This window comes from Xyrauchen texanus, chromosome 11, assembly GCF_025860055.1.
Source record: "Xyrauchen texanus isolate HMW12.3.18 chromosome 11, RBS_HiC_50CHRs, whole genome shotgun sequence".
Taxonomy (NCBI): domain Eukaryota; kingdom Metazoa; phylum Chordata; class Actinopteri; order Cypriniformes; family Catostomidae; genus Xyrauchen; species Xyrauchen texanus.
In genome coordinates, this window is record NC_068286.1 from 23,121,390 (window position 1) to 23,145,614 (window position 24,225).

A 24,225-nucleotide genomic window follows, 5' to 3' on the forward strand; every position below is an offset into this window, starting at 1 on the left:
TTATTAATCAGGACAAAAAGGAAAAGGCTTTTAATTTATAAACCCAGCCACCCAATCAAATAATATGTCATTTATATTCTTCACAAATTTACAGAAGATCAAAAAAAAAAAAAAAAAAGAAGAATAAATAACTGTAACTGTTCATCAATGGAACAGCATGCCTCTTTTTGAGACAATTTAGTCCTCCCCTTAAAAATGTATTGATTTTTAAGAGAAGTAATTTAGAATATGTAACACCAAATGATCAAAGAGGTCGTGTGGCACATGTACACTCCTATGATAACAGGAGAATCTGAATTCTTGCAAGATTTCAGAGTAGGCATTTTAATCAGCCCAACCTATAACAGACCAACAGTACTTGTTCGACTATGTGAAAGTGCTTCAAGACTTTTTCAAATCTTCCAAAGCATCCACTGTATTACACATAAGCAAGAAAAAGACATTTGCAAAATATGCAATTAGTAACAGTTCACAAATCTGGTCACAGATCAAGTGTTTTAAAATAATAAAATAACATATTTAGAGTGTGCTTGCAATACATGGGCTTGAACAGCTTATGTGTTCCACCTAATATGTCTGCTCCTCACACTGGTATACAACTGACCCCCAACACAAAACAGCCAAGCGAAGCCTTTCATTAACCACAAGACTTTCTTAATAGAGCAGGTAATTATCATGGCCAGAAAGCCCAATGCCTCTGGTCCTTGTTGATTTCTCACAACCAGGAATTGAGAAGACAAGAAAATATTAAACAGGCTGAGCCTTTGACAGAAAGTGATGACAATAGCCAAACAGCAACTTACAAAAGAAAAGAAAATTAATTTATTTTATATATATATATATATATATATATATATATATATATATATATATATATATATATATATATAAAATAATTTAAAGGCAAAATTTATGTTTTGCTAGCAAAGCAGATGAACATTATATATATTTTAAAAAAAAATCACTTTGCACTCCTAAGTGTTATATACTGTAAGATTACAGTGTCAAATTTGCAAAGTCAGATATTTTACAATGAGATAAAAGCTCAAACTTTATTCTAAAATAAAACAGAAAATGAATTAGACTGAACTTCAAAGAATAAGTTTGCTTCCCATGTAGTCCTTAATATAAAGACGCTGACAGAGATGTTTTAAGCCCATATGATTACAACTCTGATTGACAACAGCAGCATTTAACAACAGGTCTCACTGGTGGCCGTCGCCTCAGTAGAAAGGCCTGTCTGCAATTTCAGGAGATACCTGTAAAGACAAAAATAAATAATTGAACACAGTAATCTTAAGAACATGAGCCTAGTTTAAAATAACACAATGCCTCCCCAAAAAAACAAAAAACGTTACTTACTTTCATCATCCGAATCAAAGCCAAAGAGAGATGTGCATTTGTCCTTGTGTGATTGCAGCTCTTCCTCACTGCTGAAAGACTCAAAACAACGAGAACAACGCTGCTTTGTAGAGTTCGTTACTGCTTTTGTCACAGAGCCCAGTAACTTTGTGTTCATGTGGGGTTCCTTCCAGCGTTTTGGCATGCTAAGGTAAGACTCATCCAGATAAGCAGAGGGAAGAGGTCGAATGTATTTTTGAGTTGTAGGTTTTCCTGTTGGTTCTTGCTCCTTGATTGCTGCATTGAAAGGTTTGGGTGGAACATCTTTGTCACTATCACCATGCCCATTAAGAAGCCTATGGTCTCTGCTACTATAGCTTACAGACCCTTTATTTAGGACGAAAGTTTTCCCATCATCTTGATTTGCAGAGGCAGGACCTGCTCCCTGAACTAGGAGACCATTTGAAGAATTTGTTGACGACTCTGGCTTAACTTCCATACCAACTTCCTGACTTAGAGGAGCCATGCATTCAGTTATCTTGGGCACTGCATTTTGTTCCAAAATTGCATCGAGTCGGTAATGAATTTTTTCATGTCTATACAGGTGTGAAATACTTTCAACTTGCATAGAGCAACCAGGAAAGCAGCACATTGCTCGCAAAGGATTATGGCCTACCATGTGTTCTGAAAGCTCCATACGCGTTTTGTACCTCTCCTTACAGCCTTGATGGTAACATGGGAACTTTAGCTCACCTTTGTGGCAAATCACATGGTCAAAGAAATGCTGGGTGTTAAATACCTTCCTGCTGCAATAAAGACATTTTTCCTTGGCAAAATGAAAAAAGAACACAAGCGCCTTCTTGTCACCATGATGGTGTGACAACACATGTGAAAGGACAAGGATTGATTTTGCGGTAAACGTACAAATCTCCACAGGGCATCTGACCTCTGTAGATGCTCTTGTTCGGTTTCCCTGAAATGGAGTAGATAACTGTTTAGGCAATCTAAAATCATTTGTTTCCTTGCTTGACGTGGTTTCCTTAGTTGTTATAGTTTCTTCTTTGTGTTCTTTCTTCACAGAACCTTCATCCTCACCATTTGTCATCTTCCTTCTTTTTACAGCTACAACATCCTTTTTATGATCTCCAGGTACAATCTTCTTTGCCCGAACAGAGTTCAGGGTAATTTTGTCTTCATATTGTACTTCTATTTTTTCCCCAATCGTGTCTTTGTGATTATGGTAATGTATCCCTACATTCTCAGTTTCAGTCTTGACATCATTGTGGGTTGCACAACTTTCTGTACATTGGACATTCTCCATTCTCTGCTCTCTGCTGCCATGTGTTAAAGATGTCTGAGCTTTTTCATCTGAGATATTTACCTCTTTCACACTTTTAATTTTTCTTCTTTTTCTGATCAATCCATTTATCATGTGAGCAGAGTTGACCATGGTATTAGAATTGTCTTCCTCTGGCGTTGGTGCTTGAATAGTTTTTGCTAATCTCTTCCTTGCTAATCTCATCCTAAACAATTTCTTGTTCTCATCTGTGGACTGAGACCTCCCTGCCAAAACCCTCCTTAAACGCCTTCTCTTCTTCCGGCAAACCTTCTCTTTTCTTTCTTCTGATGTACTTGGGGGATCTGAATGTTTTGCTAACCTTGTCCGCAATCTTACCTTAGATTCTGAACCATCCCATTCCTTATGCAATTGTGCAATTTCCAAACTACAGTTTAACCTCATTTTAATATTTCTAAACTTATTCTGCACTGGTTTAACATGTTTAAGCATTGTTGTCTGGGCATATTGCATTGCTGTCTCAGGCAGGTCAGCAATACCCTTGCAAATATTTTCTTTTAAAAGCCCATTGGATTTTCTCAATGCTTCAATGTGCATTTTAATATGGCGTGATGGTCTGCGCCCATGAGTGTAGCATTTGTGACAAAACATGCACTTTTTGTCAATCCGATAATGCCACAGTGCATGCCGTAGTATACAATGGTATTTGGTTTCTTTATTGCAAAGTCTGCAGTTAAACGAAAGCTGGGGACTTCCATCACTTTGGGGGATGAGGCCAGAGACTAGACTATTAACATCTGCGTGAGTGTTCTTTAACGTCTCCTCAGATGTTGGTTGCAACACTAGCTCTTCTGTTTTCTCAGGCAAAGTTTCAGAGGGAGCAGCAAACTGAGTTTCACTACAAGTTGAAGGTGTATTTTCAGGGATGTTCATCACTTCAGTAAGAACAGGAGCATCCTCATGATGACCTGTGTTGTTCTCTGGCATACTATCGTATATAGGAGTGGTGTCATCTGTGGTAAATAAAGTCACTTCTGGTGGAGGACCAACAGTAATAATTTCAGGAGCACTAACAGTGTTGTCTGGACATTTGGTATCAGCAGCTTGTTGATTTGGTAATTCAGGATTAGCCTTTTGCTCTACAATGATTTCTTCATTTGGCCCAAGAGTGACTTCAACAGGAGAGGAGGTCACTAGATTTGTTGCCGGAATTTGTGTAGCCTCAATCTCTACTAAAGTTTCAACCTGTGTGGCAGCTCTAGGGCTCTGAGGAGGTTCATTCTGTAGCTCAGAAGACTGCAACAGTTTTTCTTGCTTGAATTCAATATGGTCTGGCTTAACCTCTTTATCACTGCTAAAAAGGTCAACTGCTATTCCTTCAACTTCAGATGATCTTGAATATGTATGGAATTTTCGAACCATTGAAAGGCCTTGCTCACAGAAAACAAGCTCCTCCTTGACCCTCAAGTCTTTTTTGCAACATGGAGTAGATTCAGCTGATAGTAAATCAATAAGAGATGTAGCACTGTCACAAGACCATTTCAGAACCTCTTCAGTTTTGCTTTTCACAGAACTGCTTTCAGTCAAATGAGCAGTGTCTGTGGAAGACAACGAAGCCTGAACATCAGAAAAGAGGTCAACTTCATTATCAGGGTAAGAAAGGCTCATTGTGATTTCACTTATTGGTTCCTCAACTGAAATATCCATCAAAACATTTAACTGCTTTGGTTTCCTTCCTGGTTTTTTGCCTTGTCTGGGTACACTGTTTTCTGCCTGGACAGCTAACTCTTCCAAAAGCCACTGTGGTTTCCTACCCCTACGTTTCAGAGTCTTCCCCTCTGCCTGCCGAGCAAGGAATCTCTGACGCCTGCTATTAAGTTGCCGGACATGAACCTTTGCCAAGTCCACTTGTCTAAAAGAATGTCGAACTGGACAGGCCTCTGAAACTTTTACAAGGCGTGTCCCTGGCTTCCTTCCCCTCTTTTTGCCAGGAGGTTTAGAGGATGCTTCACCTGAGGCAGAATTAGTCTGCATTTTCACATTCTCTCCTTCTTTGCCATTTTTGTTGGTAGGCTTTTCTACACTTCTGACAGTCCTGTTTGTGAAATCAGTATGACACTGACAATGTCCTTTCATACAGTAACTTGGCACCCACTTGTCCTTTTGCATGATTTCACACAAGGCTGCTTCAGCAACCTTATCACTCATTAGCTTCAGACAGTTTTTCTCAATATTGAGAAGGCTCCAGAACTCAGGGTCAAAGTACAGGCCTTTCTTCAAGATCTGGAGAATCTCAAAGCGAGCATTATTCCCAACAGGACTATTATCTGCATGGTATTGTTGATCGGGGTGAGAGTATAAGAGGAATACGGTCTTGTACGATTCAACAGTTCGCTCTAGAAAGAACACTAGCAGCGCACAAGCCCTACAGACTTCAAGGTCATTAGGGAGTAGATATGCAATGGTTTTGTAGATGAGGGACTTGGTGACTGGATCATTCTTTAGGTCAATCTGCAAGGCTCGTGCACAAAGCTCCACACAAACCCCCAAGCCAACTTTTCCTAGCTGAAAACATAAAACCACAAATGTTTTTTTGTTTTTTTTATAAAAATAAATAAATGTACATTTTAAATATTCTGTGTGTGTGTACATATACATGTAAAATATCCACATTTCAAAATGACAAAATAATTTATTCTCTCACCTCTGCCAAAATCACCTTCATGAATGGGAAAATTGCTTTTAAGTTGGTGACTGACTGAATCATTACTCTGCATTCCTCTAGAAATGCCTCCTTTGAGGCATTCATTCGCAGGTAAAGTCTGCTCCATATAAAGACCAAATCCCTGTAAGGAAAAACATACAGAGTACAGACATTAGACTCTTATTAGACTTTATTAAACTGCAGTTCTGTGGCTTTGCATCTTCAACATTATTCTCGACTCAGGTTTGTTGGAATGAAAACATAAAATTTTAAATAAAAAAATAAAAAAAGCAATAACTCAATTTCCCAAAAGGGAAACAAGGCAAGAATGTTATTCTTAAGTATAGATATCTTTGGAACTTTTTGTAAATTGTATTCCACTTCATAAAAGTTCAGAACTTGTTAGACCCACCAAAGGTAGTACATGTCTCCTCTCTGGAGCTGCTGAGAGAGAAAGCCTTTACTCAGCATCAAAACAGTCTCAGCTTTCTGCTCATTCTCTGCCATACAGAGTATCTCTACAGCATCCTTCCCATCAATATCAGCCATCTTTAGAGAAAAGATGAAAGAACAGTGTGATTTATGGCCATGCTCATCAGTCAATCTTCCAACATTTTCACACACAAAAAAAAATAAAAAAATAACTTGCCATCTCTCAAATGAATCTTAGATGCCTGTAGACTAGTCCAAGCATTAAAAGAAAAAGCACTCCTAAGCTGTTTATTACAATGTAAACATTTCCTGTTCCTTTATTCACACTAAGGGCATGAACACTTCATTCAATATTATTATTCATACACTAGGGTATGTAAAAGATCCACATGGGACCTTTAATGTTTCTTGTAGCTTGTAAGGTTTGTTGCAAAAAATAAACAAATTATGTCGGCTTAGGCAGGAAACACTTTAAACCTAAAAGCACCATCTCCACAAGCATCATACCACAGAATTTGCAGAGACTAAAGTCAAATCAAGACAACCTTTATTTATAAAGCACATTTAAAAACAACAGTGAACCAAAGTGCTGTACAGATCATAATAAAAATACAATATCACAAATTAACATTTTCAAACACTAAAGAATAAAAACATTTCAGTGAGGATTTAAAAATGGCTAGTAATGGAAAGGGAGACTGTTTCATAGTTTAGGACCGACCACAGAAAAGGATTGATTGCCCTTTAATTTATAGCGGACACAATAAAAGTTGATCAGAGGTCCCAAGTGCTCTGGGGGTGGAATAATGGTGGAGAAAGTCACAAATGTATTGTGTACCAGAGACACTTTTATACATAAAGAAGAATTTTAAATTCGACACTGAACTTCACAAGGAGCCAGTGAAGAGTTGCCAAAACCGGAGAAATGTGATCCTGCTTTTTTTACCTTGCTAACAGCCTGGCTGCTGCATTTTGAACTAGCTATAACCGGGATAATGCAGTTTGAGGGAGACCAATATATAACGAGTTACAGTAGTCTAACCATGATGAGGATCATGAAGTGGATCACAATTTCCAGATCTTTGCTGAAAAGGAAATGTTTAACTTTAGCGATTGCTCTCAGATGAAAAAAAAAAAAGTTACCGTTTACCGCAGCGCTGATCTGCTTATTAAAAAGACAAGTCTAAGATAGTATAAGAGTCTAAAATCAATGTTTAAAAAAAAAAAAAAAAAACAGCTACAGGCAGTTTTACATGACTTGTAATATCTCATTAGGTTTATAGGTAGACTAACATTATGTTAGCGCTTTATCAGAAACAGCAAACAGATTTAAGAGCTTACGCGCAATATTATGATGGAAAGACTGTTCAGGTATTTATTTGCTTAAGTGCAGTGCAATATTCGACAATGTGTTTAATACTACAAATGATGATATGTTTTATTTGACAAGTACTAAATAAGGCTTTCAAAGTGCTTCAGGCATACAGGTAAATGGACAGCAATTAAAAAAAAAAAAAAAAAAAACAGCTAGACAAGCACAACAGACTGGAACAGATTGCAGTGGTCATAAGACACTGAAAAAGTTTTGTTGAACTACTATTGAATCAACATGTCTCAACGATCACAGTGCAGCATGTTGAAAAATACTGTATGCGTATATAGGATATTAAGTTTGAAGGGGATAAATTGAGATAGCACACTGTAACATGATGAAAACCCTCCAGTTTTGTTCTTTTAAGAGGGGACTCAAGTGAGAACACCATTAATGCCCTGGCATACTAACAGAGTTGTTTTTCATTCTTTGCTCAGAGTCAAAAAGATGTTTGAAACAGCTGAGCAACGGTATTCGGTTTGCGAACATTCAGACATAGGCCACCCCTCTGTGGGAGGAATTTAGAGGAGCATTTTAATATGAAGACACACAAGACTACATGTAAAACCTGAACTAGAGACAAAACATTTTATCAATGACACCATGCCTCATTCTACAATTATGATTCACACAAACCAGTAGATACTGTTTTAACCACTTGATAAAATGTAAGCAGTAGATAATGTGTAATTTGTCATGTTTACATTCTGTATTCATGGCACTAATGTGCAAAAACATGCTATGCACGGCCATAATATGCACCAGTAAGGGTTTACCTACAATACCCTTGGTTATTGTATTTTATGTGGACACTGACACAGGGTTTTTTCTGCATAGAGAATTATGAGGTGGCCGCCTCTGTCAAATTACATGCCACCGCTGACTGTTGACGAAACTCAGGCAGGCAGTCATGTGCACAGATAGACCCCAAGTAGTGCTCAAGCACCTGCCCTCTTTCACAGGATAAGTGCCCTTTTTGCAAGTAATTTCTCACTTTTATATTTTAGTTTTTATTTAAATTTGGCCCTTGGCATCAATTCTCAATTAAACGTGTGCCCAACATCTGCATTTAAGTTGTAATTCTGCAAGCCCACATGAGCCCTGCCCCTCACCCTCTTTGACATTCTTTGTCACAGTCTCCACACAGTTAACCCACACAGAATGAGCACCCTGAGGAGCAACACTGAAGTCTACATTTGTGACAGCCAGGTAAGGATAATGTTTGCCCTAAACTTAGACCTTGTTTGCCACTGCTGTGAAATTAAACCACTATAAAAATCTCCATAGAGCCAGCAGAACTTAAGCAATAGCCCTCCATTAAGCTTAAAAAGTAAGCAAGCTAATCAGGAATTGGCTCAAAATAGCGTTGTGCAGGGTTGGAAATGCTCCCAAAATTCAATATTTGAATTGCTCCTTTTTGAGTTGTTTTTTTTTTAGTTTGTTTATATTGATAACACAATCAATCCTCTGTGGTCACTGGTGGCGCTGGCGCGGTCACCTGACATTTTCCCTGATAACAGCAAAAAGAAATAGTCGGTAATTTTTGGTCATACAGTTAAGAGTAAGATATAATTCGAAACTATAAAGGGTTTACTTTTATTTGTGTACACTCACAATAATAGCAAAACGTTGTGGTTTTGTAAAATAAAGAAATCATACAGGATGCGCTTTCTGCGGTCTCGTCCCGCGAGTCACGAAAATGAAACGAAACTTAGCGTATGCTTGCCTCGCAGACATGAGAAATATTTCTATAGAAAGATTGAATTGTCCACTTTTAAATTAACCAATTTAAATCGAAAACAAATATTCTATGATTGTGTAATCCATATGAAACAAACGAGAGGTACAGTCATTCCTGTTTGAGCTCATTATAGTTTTTGGAACACACGCTGTGAATTTACCACAGTAGAAGAGCGTGATCCGTTATGGCCTTTCTAACACAAAAAGTGTCTCACAAAACTTAGATTTTGTAGACTCCAGTTTTCACTCACAAAATTATTATGTGTTTAATGGCCTTATTTCAGTCAGTGACTTATAAAGTCATAAAATATATATAAAATAATCTTTATTTTCTCTATAATGCAAACATGCAAATCTCATGTTTTGAGGCTCTTATGTTACAACACTGCTGAGAAAGTGATGCAGTTATTTATTAATTATTCATGCTTGACATGATGACTACAATCATGTCAACTGTATCTGGGCAAAACATTTTATTGTTATCTCAATGCAAGTTATGGCATTTGGAACCAAGGTAGCCTTTTTTATCAAAAGTCCAAAAAAACTCCAAACAAGTGATATGAGGGTTTTACTGAACCTAAGAACTACTTACATTTGTAAATGCCACAATAAACCAGAAACATAATTACATAGAATAAGTAACAAGTAATAAGATCCAGCACTGTTTCAGTTGTGTGCATGGTAAATCAAGACCTGTCAATCTAAGTGGTCAGTCCAATCCAAGCTATAAAACAGTGGCCGATTGGTCTCTACACATCGTCCCTTCCCACCATACCTACCCACATACCTGAGATCAAAGATTATCTTATTATCGGTTTAAGAGATTAATCAAGTTTGCTGTTTTTTAACTATAAATGAACACATTAGCTGTTATGTTGCATTTAATTAATTTAATGTTGAACAGGTTAGCTTTTTTAAATAAATATGCTATAAGTTGATAGCATCAGCCAGTGGAAGGCATGGTACATGTGTATAAAAGATGCAAAGATGGGTCTACAAAAGTGTTCACACAGAGTTCATTCTTCGATTTCATATGAAGTATGCCAGGGCTTTTAAAATGTAACTATTTCTACTGGCAGCAGGACCAATTCCTTTTTGTTCTTTAAGTCTTGATCTCAAAGCTGTACCAATATGGTTTATCATATCGCAGTTCAAATTGCAACTCAATATTTGTCAAAATCACAATGATTAGAAGTCATGCAGCCCTACTCATGACACGAGTTAGAGAATTAGCAACAAGTTTGCATAGGCATGGTTGGGCATGCCGCTAGCAATGCCAAAATCATTGGTTACATTCCCAGGGAACACAAAAACTGATAAAATGTATACATTGAATGTACTAAAAGTAGCTTTTGATAAATGAGTCTGTCAACCACATAAATGTCATGGTTATACTCCATACTCAGTTATAAAAGTGTTATTTAATGTTTATTATTAGCACTGTAAACATGCCCCATATGCTTCAATTGTAAACAAGATTCTCCACCATTTTGGCAAACTGAGGGATGAGATGAAATTTTGTGTGGTGCAACTCTTCATGTCTCAGAAACCATCAATTGAGCTCAAGTCAGGTTTAACCCGGAATATTCCTTTCAGCACATGAATAACTGGAGTCAGAGACCGACAAAAAAATAGCATTGTGCTGAGTTACATAAACTGCTTGCAATGATTCTGGTTTGTGTTGCTTTGTCGCCTTGGTATGAATCGGCTCTACAAATCTGTATTGTTTAGTCCACCAATTTAATTCTGTGCGCCACAAAGGTAGTATGGGCTGAACCTAAACATTATTCATTGCCATTTCAGTTGTTCAAAAGGTCATGTGAAAAAAAAAACTATTAAAAAATAAAATCTCACTTACCTCCTTGTGCAAGCATTCATGGAGAGAAGCTCTCCAAAGGCAAGTGAGGTAAGCTTGCATGAAGTAGAGATGCCTCCCTGCAACAGAGTGCTGGCTGCATCTCTTTGCCAGTGCTATGGCCTCTGGAAGCCTCTCACAGGCTACCAGGTAACGTACACGAAGCTCAAAGAAAACATATACTTCTGAGCCCAGATATCTTTCCACTGTGAAAAAGCAGCAAATAAGAATAATGAAAAAAGAACTAAAAGCATTTTCTCCAAAACTGCCATTACTAAATAAAGGCACCAACTTTAAAGAGTACAATTTATAATGAACTACATACACAGATTATGAAATGCAAAGTAAAGATTACACATCACATTAAGTTGTTTTTTTATAAAAGCTTTGTTGACTGACCATCCCCTTGTGGTATCTCTGAATCCTTGAGAATGGCCTGAAGTACTGGGCTTGCCCAAGGACCCCCATCTTTGATAATATGCCTGACCTGCAGAAGGTACACATTCTGGTGCCTTACAAGGTTCGCGTAGCATTCCTAGTACAGATGGGGGGGTCATTTTAAACTTCACACCACATATATAGTAGCAAGGTGACAAACCACAAAAAGCACTTGAAAGTCTTGTGCTATAATATAAAACAGGGGTAATCACTGGCACGCAATGGCTGGAGAGGAGGACTATTTTATTTATATGAAATTCCGCACCTGCATTCCAGTTTGCATCTTGATGTAATCCTCATGATCACGCAGAGTGTTTTCATCAGTTGAATGGGAGGCTAAACAAAAAGTACAAATGTGACGAGACTGCAGTATACCCAACTGACTTGTGCAGCATGCAAGACATTTGCGCTTCAATTTCAGTTAATTGAGCATGTTAAAATGTGCCCTGCGCGGAAGACAACCTTCATTCCATGTTTCATTTGTTTCTTTTTGCTTTCAGATCACCATGTGATGTAATAAGGAAAACACCACTATTAATCCTTGAGATTTCCAACCCAGCATACAGGTACACCATTCTTAAACCATGGTCATATTCAATTACATGAAACGATTAAAAGAGAAAACAAACCCACATTGTGGGGTTCAAAAATCAAAGTATATTCAAAATATAAATTTAAACTCAAAATAAAGTTAAGATTCCGCAGGTGCGATTCACCAAAAAGGGCTAAATAGTTGATCGGCTTGTGATACGCAAATGACTAGCATGCGCAGCACCGGTCTCGTCACATTTTATTTTTTGTGTAGCCTCCCATTCAGCTGATGAAAACATGCTGCGTGATCATGAGGAAGGATTATATCAAAATGCAAACTGGAATGCAGGTGCAGAAAACCTTAAATAAAATAGACAGCTCCCCTCTCGCTAATATATATATATATACATACATACATACATACACACAGTTCTGGAAAAAATTAAGAGACCACTCCAAATGTTTCTTAAATAAGTATCTCTACATATATGGAAGCCATTCCATTCCAGCATCTGTTGAATTACTGCTTGAATATTTGCGCCAGGAGTGGCATAAAGTCACCCAACAGCAATGTGAAAGACTTGTGGAAAGCTTGCAAAGACACATAAAAGCTGTGATTGAAAAGCAGGGTTATTCACCAAATTTGGATTTCTGAACTATTCCTAACATTAGAATTGTGTTTAAAATGAATATGAACTTGTTTTCTTTGCACACACGCGTGCACGGCTATTACTGGACCACTGGACCTACCAACAGTGTAGAGAAAAGTTTAAAAAAAACTAAAGTGACCACAGAACCATCAAGAAAAAGCAATGGCATGGAGAAAGCCCTGGACTCAGCCACGATGGAGGATGTTAACTCTATACTCTGCTTGAAAGCTTCACTTTATTTAGTTGACCAGCTACAAGAAGCTAGCTTCTAAAACAACCAGAACAATTTAATTGTTACACTTGTGTAAAACAACCAACTGCTTTATGCAGCACAATGAGCTAGTAGCTAACAGCTAGCGGTCGTGTTATTGTTTTGGACAGTTTGTGCCGTGTTTAAGATGATGTCACGGCAGTAGAGGCGGCGCAACTATGACGATCATCCTATAATCCCACCCATGTTGAGGGACACTAAACTGCAGTGGAAAAGCAAGCTCAGAAAAGTAAAGCATGTAGAGTTGGGGCAGGTCAACCGTAACATGCAGTGGAAAAGTGCCATTATAATATGCATTTAGAATAGCACCAGAGGTGCATTTGACCAGAATTTGAATAAGAAGCGAATTAAACTACTGTGAACTTGTCTACAAACAGACATATAAAAAGGACTTCCTGGGGAGTTTAGAACGTCAAAATAAAAGTGTGAGGGTTTAAAAGTTAAAGGTGCACGATTGAGATATATCACTATTATAATATATTATTAGCATCATTTGTTTACAAATGATAATAATATTTAAGTTGAATGGGTTCCAAAAAATAACTGTGCATGAAAAGTGAGCTGATATCTTACAACTAAATTGAAAAAAAAAAAAAAAAAAGAGATCTGAGTCCTTTAAAGTCCAGATACAAGGTGTAAAATAAATTATCTACTGATGACTTATACTGGAAATACTGTTAATTATGCAGCTACATTATCCAGTATACTAGTTAACAATAAAGTTTTTCTAAATAAGCTATACATTTATATTGAATTAATGTGTAGTTAGAGGTTTGTGTTTCTATACATATTGAAAAGCACACCCAATTACTTCCACACAATAATGTAACGATATTCTAAACTGATTATGCAAAACAACAACTGGTATCAGAAGATACTGAGATTTCCGATATCAGAAGAGAAAAGATGGTATCCGTGCATCACTACAAATGACAATATTTTTATTCGGAATTTGGGAGAAATGTTGTCAGTACTTTATAGAATAAAACTAATTATAAATTTCATTCAAGCACATATCTATAAATAGTAAATCCAGAAAAACTGAACAATTGGAGTGGTCTCTTAATATTTTTTTCAGAGCTGTATATATGGAGCTGTATATATAATGTCAGCCACAACATTAAAACCACCTGCCTAAAATTGTGTACCGTAATTTCCGGACTATTGAAAGCACCTGAATATAAGCCGCACCCACTGATTTTTAAATAAAATATTATTTTGAACATAAATAAGCCGCACCTGTCTATAAGCCGCAGGTGCCTACCGGTACATTGAAACAAATGAACTTTACTCAGGCTTTAACGAAACACGGCTTGTAACAAAAATAAATAGGCTTTAAAAAACACGGTGTGGCAGCGGGGGCGTGGTCAAGCGCCCGTCCGAGAGAGAAAAGCGGTAAGGCCGCTTACACCTGAGCTAAATTATGTCTAACACCGGTGTCTAATTTCAGTAAGCATGGGGAGAGCGGCATAAAAAGACAGCAGCCACAGAGCTGAGAGAGTGACACACGTCAGTCTAGTGTTGGCGCATAGAAGAATTGAGAAACTTTATAAAATTGATTGTAAACACTGCTGTGGCCTTAAGCCTTACCGGGAACGTCAAGTGCCCTGCTGAAAACTGTCACACTGGTGCCCGTGTGACAGTTTTCCCAAGAAGGACACGTGAAGCAGGGCACTTGAAATTAGACACCGGTGTTAGACATAATTTAGCGCAGGTGTAAGCGCCCTTACAGCTTTTCTCTCCCGGACGGGCGCTTGAACACGCCCCCGCTGCAACACACGGCTTGTAATAAAACATTTGCAGTAAACAGTAGCCTACCAAGAAAGTCATTGGTCACTATCTTCCTCGTCCTGTGCACTGAAACCACTTAAGTCATCTCCTTCGGTGTCGGAGTTGAATAGCCTCAGATTTAGTTGTCTTTTTTGCACTGAGTCAATTCCTCACGCTGCTGTTTCCAACGTCTTATCATCGACTCATTAAGACCAAGCTCCCGTGCAGCAGCTCTAATTCCTATTCCAACAGCCAGATCAATCGCCTTCAACTTGAAGGCAGCATCATATGAGTTTCTCCATGTCTTTGCCATGGTGAGGGTGACAAATTTACTACCGTAATCAGAATGATGGGAAGTTTGAGCGCGCTCGATATAATCTAAACAGTAAACAAAAAAAGTTGTTTTGACCTTAACCCGTTCGGCAATTTCAACTGGTCTAATGAAAGCGTCACGCCGCCAAAAAACTGAGCACGTCACAGAATGTTTTTTTTTTTTCTTTTTTTTTTTATATATATAAAATTTGAAAGCGGGAAAAATCCATATATTAGCCGCGTCATTGTATAAGCCGCGAGGTTCAAAGCGTGGGAAAAAGTTGCGGCTTATAGTCCGGAAATTACGGTAGGTCCCTTTGTCAGTTCAAACCAGTCTGGCCATTCTCAGTTGACCCCTCTCATCAACAAGGCATTTCCGTCCATCTGGCACCAACAATCATGCTCAAACAGTCTCTAGAATTTAGTCCGAATGGTGCCAAAAACAAAAAACAGCCAGTGAGTGGCAGTTCGGTGGATGTAAACACCTTGTTGACGAGAAAGATCAACAGAGAACAGCCAGACAGATTTGAACTGAAAAAGTTTACGTTAACTCATAACTGCTCTGTACAATTGTGGTGAGAAGAACAGAATGCTATTATGAGATGCGGTTTTGGTGGCATGAGGGGAACCTACACTAGGTAGGTGGTTTTAATGTTGTGGCCGATCGGGGGGTGTGTGTGTGTAATATATATATATATATATATTAGACGTCGGCACAGCTGTTAACCAGGAAAATAAAATAAATGGCACTCCAAGCCTAGTATAAAGCATAGATTGGAACTTTACACAATACGTCCCCAAAAAGAAAAAAAAATAGGTAATGCTGTTACCTGAAATGAGTTTAGAATGTCTTTTAAAGGATGCTCGACAAATTCATCTCTTCCAAAGAACAACAGCAGTTCAAAAACACTCCTGCAAATAAAAAAAGGTGACACTGTTCTTTACCTTTCATCACTGGTCCTAAATAAAATTCAAGGGCAACTTAAGCAGTCCATACTCACAGGGCCAGGCTACTCAGGGTGAAGCGCACATGCTCACAGTCTGGGGGAAAGGATGCTGTACCCTGGACAAAAGAGCACAGGGCACTCTGCAACACCTGGAGCTGGGGTAGAGGAACCTGCCAATACCCTGTTTGCTCCACAACCAACTAAATAGTGAAAAAAAGAGAATACAGACAAAAGTGAAAGAAGATATTATAAGAGAATAATACTGAGTGTCAGCCTTTATAGGTTTTTATTTTAAAAGCAAATATTTATACAGCAGGGTACACAAAATTGCTTACCTATATTTTAACACCCTTATTTTACACAATATTTACTCAATTAAATATTTTTTTTGGAAAACTTTTACACAGGATTTTAGATCAAAGACTATGCCTAATAACCACTTGTTAAAGGAATATTCCAGATTCAATACAAGTCAAGCTCAATTGACAGGACTTGTAGCATAATATTGATTACAGCAATTTCTGAACATTAAAATACCCACTTTTTCCAAAATTATAACCACAAGAAATGTAATGATTTTAAAATCACTTACTAAGATCATTTACACAGTTATTTCCACAGAAAATGTTACATCTTTGTTGCCATGATGATTTAATGTCAACAAACCCTAAAAGTACTGTAAAAATAACAATTTTTAAACAACTTTACGGCTCAAATAATACCACAAGTTTTAAAAGAATAATTAAAGGGCTTTTATAAAATTATAAGCGTCACATTTCTGCCTTTAAACCCTCCAAAAATCGCCCACATTCACTTCCACTGTAAGTGCCACACTATAACCTCGATGTTTTTATCTGCCAAATGCTGCCAATTGAGCTTAACTTGTTCTGAACCCAGAATAGTCCTTTAACCTGCCACAAGGGAACAATTGTCGGTTATCAACTCGATAACGTAGCTGGTTAGCTATAGATAACTCTAGCTGGTTATCGGATACAGTTAATGGTGATCATTTAAATTCAAGGGGCCAAATATGAGCCAATATATTGGTCTTTCATAAACTTTTTTTAAAGTGCTCCCAAAAGAATCAACCATCAAGACACTTAAATGTATGTTTATAGTTGGCCATTGCCATTAAATGGCAGAACATTTACTAATGATACAAATTAGGAAACATCAATCAAATTTTCGTTAAACAATCGCAAAAGTGTGTTTTTCATGGCCGAAATGTGTATTCGTTAATTCGGCAATCATCTGAATACAAAATAATTTAAAAGAGTTAATGAGAGTACAGTAGCCATTGAGACTCAACCAGAGGGGAGAAAAAAAAAACAGTTATTGCAGACTCTGTAAACGGTGGCTAATTTTAGTATTAACCAATGACAGCACTGTCCACAGCAGTTTTTTTTTTTTTCATCATTTGACACCGCAAAGCCGAGCGTAATTACAAAATGAGATTTCAAACTGAGTTTGACGGTTTCTCAGATCTAACCACTGATATTAGGAAGTCTGCTGCAGAAGCTGGTCTTTCGCAGCCTGTTTGTTTTGGGATGCAACTTAGGGAAGCTAACCATTAGCCACGTATCAGGCTAATGGAATAATTAAAAGAAAACGAAAGCCCATGACTTAGAAATAGTGCTCAGAAACGCATTATCGCTCTACTGAGTTTTCAACTAACAGCACTTGGACGGTACTCGTAGTTACAATGTTTAAACAGAGCGTGATCTTTGGCTGACGGAGGCTGTGCACTGGGGGAGGGGAATCTGATGACATGCTGCTAACATAGGTTAGCACATCTCTGTTTGCTATCTCTAATAGCTTACGCTCGCTTTAGTCCCCCCGTCATCTTACCTCGCAAAATCTTTCACAGTACGTCTTGCTCTGGAGTCCGCGTTCGTCGCCTGCATTTGTCTTCAACAAACTCTCAAATTCTTTTGTAACCCTGTCAAACTCCAATTCACTATCTTCTTCCGCCATACTGCTTGTCTACCCTAGCGCGTACAACAGAGACCACGAATGTTACTATGAAGCTGAAGGCAGCCCATCCAATGAAAGTGATTGGTGGATTGTCCTGTGAATCATGTACTGAGCAGTAGGCGTCTGTTTTGTAATTTGGCGATTGTCTCTTCAATCAAATAGTTGGATAATTGATTGGTCAGACAGGGACGTACATTTTTTGTGTCTAGTAATGAATGCCCCAAAACAAATAAGTTGTCAATTAAACTTTTTATTATCTGTCTTCTTTATGAATATTTTTTTAAGCATATACAGTCCAAGCACAAGCACTTTTATTTTCTTGTCTGAATGATTCCAACATGTTTGAGCTTGTTTTGTTCCTCTGACTATGGGTTTAAATAAATAAATAATTCTAATAATGATTTTTTTTTTTATTTATTATTATTAAATAATAATAAATATTGTTTTAAATAAGATATTTAAACTCATCATTGCATAAACTGTGACCAACTGGGTAATGTAATAATTTTTATGAGTTATGAGAAAGATGTATATATATAAATATATATTTGGCATCAGTGTAATTGGATGTAATCTAAAGCTTTGGCAATTCTCAAGTAAGAGGAGTTTATTCTGGAGACTTTCTAAAGGTTTGCCTTGAAAAAATTGTTGAATTATCAATAGTGTGACAGTAATACTGAAAGTCTACTTCAAACTGGTTGACAAGGAATTCTCCTGCTGGGTCAGTGCAGAAGGTAATAAACTATGACTGTATTTCTTTGCAGTCATGTCTAATGTGTTACAGCTGCTTGGGACGACACTGGGGATTCTTCACTGGCCATCATCATATCCTGTTTGATTCCTCTACAGTGTGTGTGACTGCCTTCACTGGAAAACACATTGTTACTACTTTGGTTGTGTGGGAAGGACTGTGGATGTGCTGTGTGGTGCAGAGTACTTGTCAAATGCAGTGTAAAGTGTATGACTCCATGCTGGCTCAACCACAAGACCTTCAGGCCTCTCGAGCTATCATTCTCATTGCTGCCCTTCTTGGTGTAGTAGCCATATTTGCCAGTTTTGCAGGTGGTAAATGAAACAACTGCTTTACAAAGAGTTCCAGGAAAGACCGGGCTGCTGCAGTTGGGATGGCCTTCATTGCTGCTGGGGTCTTGGGTTTGGTGCGACCTAGTTCGACTGCCCACAAGGTCATTGCACACTTCTACAGTCCTCTAGTGGCACATGCTCAGAAGATGGAGTTGGGAGCTACTATCTTTATCTGTTGGGGATGGCAGTTCTCATATAGTTTGGAGGAGGCCTCCTGCAGCTCTTGCTCCAATGAAAGAGCATCAAGTAGGGGTCGATTAAACTAGCATCAAAAAAATGGTAGGGTGTGTTTGGAATGTGTGAGTGCAGGATGTGTCTGAATATTCTGAGAACTGAAGTATGTGTTTTAGAAGATTTTACTTCTTTTAAATGTATGTTTGGCTTCATGTACACTGAAAGTTTCAACCTGTTACTGAATTTGCCTTCAATTAGATAATAAAATACTTTTTATCCTACAGGGGGCAGTCTTGATTCTAAAATGTGCACCACTTCCATTAGCAAGACTAAGTTTGGAAGAGCATAGTGCCATATTACTGTTGCTGCTGTGTTTCATGTATATTGTGTGTACACTGTACAGGACACACATTTCCTTTGTGCAAAAAAAAAAAAAAAACAATAGGAGACCAGGGCTAGTTTTCCCTTTTTATTCCAGTGTATGTTTCAATGGGTAGGTTTATTTTATCTATTTATTTTTAGCTAATTTCTGTATAGTGACATTAGTGTTGGCTAAAATTCTTGACCATTTATTGCCCAGGATTAATTGGCGTGTGTGTGTCAGCATGCCCTAATAAGTAATGCATCCATGCCTGCATTTAAAAACAGCCTATTATGGGCTTTTTGGTTGGATTAAAAGAAACAATTATGAGATGCAATATGACTCATGAAATGAAAAAAATTGAGAAAGCTGATACACACGTATTTCACTATGGTTTTGTCCAACTAATATTTTAATTGCTAAATTGCATACATTTAGGACATATTCAAACACTTGTGACAACTTGCCCCAATAAACATGTCAACTTTCGAGTAGGTATATAGCTGGAGGTTGGAGCTCTCCAGAAAAAGATAGAGATACTCCAGAAGGAGGTGGGGTTACTACAAATGTTGGCGACACCACACATGTTTAGGGAATGGATTTGATTAGGGTGTCTATACTTTGCTGGCGAAAATAGCTCTTACCCATTTTCAATGCAAAGACAAAAAAAAAACATTGTCTAATTGGACTAACTCAACCTTAAAACTACTAAGATCTAGCCTTCCCCATAATAACCAGATGGCCAATACATGAGCAGTATACAAAAGCTTACTACAGGTGCATCTCCAAAAATTTGAATATCGTGGAAAAGTGGAAGCAATCAGCCTGTGGCACTGCTGAGGTGTCATAGAAGCTCAGGTTGCCTTGATAGCAGCCTTCAGCTCATTTGTATTGTTGAGTCTGGTGTCTCTCATTTTCCTCTTGACAATACAGGTCAGGCGAGTTGGCTGGCCAATAATACCATGGTCAGCAAACCAGTTACTAGTAGTTTTGGTACTGTGGGCAGGTGCCATGTTCTGTTGGAAAAGGAAATCAGCATCTCCATAAAGCTTGTCAGCAGATGGAAGCATGAAGTGCTTTAAAATCTTCTGGTAGATAGCAGCATTGACTCTTGACTTGAGAAAACAGTGGAACAACACCAGCAGATGACATGGCACCCCAAATCATCACTGACTGTGGAAACTTCACACTGGACTACAAGCAACTTGGATTCTGTGCCTCTCCACTCTTCCTCCAGACTCTGGGACCTTGATTTCCTAATGAAATGCCAAATGTACTTTCAAAGAAAAACTTTGGACCACTGAGCAAAAATTATTTGCAGTAATTTGTGCAAAAGCAGCCCGACCAAATATTGAGTGCATAAATAAACATATTTTTCAGTAGGTGGAAAATTCTGTATTATAAATTATTTATTCTAATTAGAATTTAGATGTTTTTGGATTTTTGATTTCCATGAGCTGTAAGCCATAATCCAAAAAAAAAAAAAAAAAAAAAACAAAGGCTTGAAATATTTCACTGTGTAATGAATCTTGAATATATGAAAGTTCCACTTTTTGAATTAAATTATAGTAAAACGAACTTTTCCATGACATTCTAATTTTTGGAGATGCAACTGTATGTGGAATATTGTCAATGTTGAATGATTGACCTTTCATATCAAGTGTGTTTTTATTTATATAATTTTTTTTGCATCTCATTTAATCATCTTGATTGGACTGCCAGATGTTAAGACACTTTAACACAAAATATAATTGAAAATGAAAAGAAATTATCAATTTCTAAAATATTTATATAACTTGGACTGCAATTTTTATTGTGGATTAATATCTATGGTTTCACTTACTGTTTAAAAAATATTAAGCAGCTCAGTGTATACTGCGTAGTATTCAGTAAGCTATTCCTTTCTGAATATAGACCCTCTGTGTGAGGTGGAATTCTGGAATTGTTCAATTTGGCATTGGTTTTACCATGCTCTGCCAACAAAATTCCATTAATAATAGACTTTGGGGACGTTTGCAGAAAGTACATTTAATTTGTAAACCCTGTTTAATTTGACAAAAGCCATTAGTTTCAAAATACTGAAGTCCTTTCAAGAAGATCAAATGGTTGATTTGTACATATACAAAGGATTGACAGGCAGTATGTAAGCATAATGATGCAATGTTCAAGCAACATCATCACAAGAAATTGGCATGTTGCTCCCGAATGTTCCTGTAATCAACACTGTATACTGCTGAATTACTGACAAGCACCATCCGTCATTAGGCATTTTTGCAGCACTTCAAATGTGAGCTGAGCAGCATTGTTTTGTTTGTTTTAATTGGAATATTAGCTGCAAAAGCACTCCATTAATGCTCCATGACAAGCACAACATGTTATTGGAATTCACCATGTGTTAAGTATTAAAGACTGTTGGTATTAATGACAGATGTAATTCTGATATATTGATGTGATTAAAAAATGCAAATGTATGTTGAAAATGAATGAACGCAAGTGCAGAAGTCATTTCCACAACCAAAAGTTTATGGAAACTGAAGTCCAAATGTATCCATAAAACTGTGTTCTGTTCAAATGTGGAAAGAAAATCTAAAAGGTCAAAATATAAATACATATCACTCTTTCCTAACAAATATTTTGAAAGATAAATCATAATTCTAGTCTAATGCATCAGCATCTTAACTATATTATTTTCTGCATTAAATAGAACTTAAGATTTAAAAAGCAGCTTAACTTTTCAATTTGTTCATATTGAATAGTAAATTGATCTAAAATTTATTTTAGTGCCATTAATCAAATTTACATATTAAGACAAACAGAAGGTAGAGAGGAGTCGATAAAAAAAAAAAAAAAAAATTATATTTGAAAGATTCAAAAAAAAAAATTTCTGAAAGTGAACATGCACCATTTTGTTATCATTTCTCTTCTTGATTTAAAAAATAAAAGACCATTTAGAGAGTCATTCAAGCAAGGTTTTTTCCCCCCATTCAAAGAATTGAGGTATAGGTTCATTTATAAATTAAAGGGCAACAACCCATATGCCTAATAATATTATGGTAATTCAATGTAATTTTCCATTTTGAAAATATTTTACTATTGTTTGGTAATTTATTATTTTCATTTGGTAATAATTTTTTTTATTATTGAATCCAGAGAATGTTTCTGGCATGTTTCAAAAGCTAAACAATCATTTTAATATAGGCTTAAGCTAATGTTAGTGTTTCAATAAGGCAAATTAATTAATTTCTTGTAGTACTGTGTAGATCTAATACATTTTCTGCACCGAGGTTTGTGATGTTTAAAAGCATACAGAAGAAACTTTACAGTGGAGTGGTGTTTTGGGGAAATGTTTGCCATGGAGTGAGTGGGAAGAACAAATGGTTGGTGCACCACTTCACTTAGTACAAATGTGTGCACCTTTACATGTAAAAGTTACAACCTATGCAATGCCACTGAAAACCAGTGACATTTCAGAGAAAAAAAAAAAACTTTTGCAACCTTTGATTTTATTACAGCACTTAGTCTGTTAGCTTGCCACATCTTGAATTGGGAATATTTTCCCACTCTTTGCAAAAACATTCCAGATCTGTCAAATTGCAAGGGCATCTACTGTGTGCGGCCCTCTTCAGGTCCCCCCACAGATTTTCTATAGAATTTAGGTCTGGGCTCTGGCTGGGCCATTCCAAAACATTAATCTTTTTTTCTGAAGCCATTCTTGATTTGGATGTGTGCTTTTGTGTGATTGGAGCGTGAAGTGATCGTCTGTGTTCTGCAACTGCTTCCTGATGCCCTCCTAGAGGAGGTGTCCAACGCAGACTGCATGGCATGCGTATATGAAGCTGCTGTACTGCATCTTGCCACCCTGCCCCATAGCCCAGGCAGATGAATACAGGAGATAGTTGTCACATGTAGGGAGCAACCTGTACTTGCCAGAAAGAGCTGCACAGTGGGGAAAAGAAAATAAATAAAAATCCTAATTTTACAGAAAACTACATTTTCACAGTATTTTTCACTTGTATTAAAAATTCATAAAACTTAAGGACTGTTGGTTTGTTAATTTACAATGACAAATTACATCCATTTAAAAAAAAAATAATAATAATTTAACAGAACAATTACTATATTTATATAATTTTTTCTGCCTTCTAAAATTAGACAAATGTAAAATGACAATTCTGTAATTTGATATGTAGCTCGTTATATAAAGTTATGTCCATACTAAATATTTAACATTTTTCTTTGTAATTTTAAGGTAAAGCTTATTAGTTTTATATTTATGTACATTTACATTCAAACTCTGCTAAATTTGAATCCAGAATTAAACAATCAATTGCCTTTTTGAAAGAGTACAAAGCTGCACTGCTCTCGAGGTTGAAACTTTCAGACATATTACACCTCTGGCCACACCAAATCAGTGATGTCAAAGTGAGTAAAAGCACATATGCCAATATTAGTAAAGGCAAAGTAAGGAAAACAACGCATTGCAATAGTCAAGGCAGGAATGAGTAGAAGCAAGATTGATGTGCTTTAAGTCCTTTAGAGCAGCAACATGCTTTGAAAGTTTCAACCCCAAGAGAGCAGCATAAACATCTTCCAATCTGTGATTTAGTTTGTATGTTCTATTGAATGCGTTCACATTAGCCACAATATCCCCACTAATATGGTGAAACCTGTAGAAAACCAACTGGTGAGACATTTTAGGTGGCCCTCCCTTGAAGAAGAAAAAAAAAAAAAAAGGCTATAGTGCACATGCATAAGCATGCATTTATATTCATACACTTTAGAGAAAAGACCATTTGAGAAATGAATTAAATACAACAGCCAACAAATGTCACACACTTTAAAAAAAAAAAAGTCGTCTGTCCCTATAGTTGATATTTTACCACACTGAAACAATTGCTATTGGCGGTCTCATGTTGCTTTGAGAATGATTGGTTATCTGGCATTCAGAAAACTAGCCAATGAGAACTGTTCGC

The 24,225-nt window shown here is 37.1% G+C and overlaps 1 protein-coding gene across 1 annotated transcript; it reads right to left on the reverse strand.

Moving 5' to 3' along the window:
• Positions 1-909: 909 nt before the first annotated feature.
• LOC127651620 (zinc finger protein 654-like) lies at positions 910-17,647 on the reverse strand. Its single transcript, XM_052137545.1, has 9 exons — positions 17,509-17,647; positions 15,715-15,860; positions 15,544-15,625; positions 11,141-11,276; positions 10,745-10,947; positions 5,755-5,891; positions 5,343-5,484; positions 1,363-5,203; positions 910-1,259 (listed from the first exon to the last, which is right to left on the reverse strand). Exons 1-9 carry the CDS (start codon positions 17,632-17,634, stop codon positions 1,249-1,251), a joined length of 4,824 nt encoding a protein of 1,607 aa, XP_051993505.1. The 5' UTR covers positions 17,635-17,647; the 3' UTR covers positions 910-1,248.
• Between the last annotated feature and the right edge of the window lie 6,578 nt (positions 17,648-24,225).

What these genes read in the sequence shown, in the direction of transcription:
- LOC127651620 (XM_052137545.1), bottom strand. Translation starts at nt 17,634, where the DNA reads ATGGCGGAAGAAGATAGTGAATTGGAGTTTGACAGGGTTACAAAAGAA. An exon ending in ACTGTGAAAGATTTTGCGAG is followed by an intron (nt 15,861 to 17,508) that starts GTAAGATGACGG and finishes TTCACTATTTAG; the next exon opens with TTGGTTGTGGAGCAAACAGG. An exon ending in ATGAATGCTTGCACAAGGAG is followed by an intron (nt 5,892 to 10,744) that starts GTAAGTGAGATT and finishes TTTTCTCTAAAG; the next exon opens with ATGGCTGATATTGATGGGAA.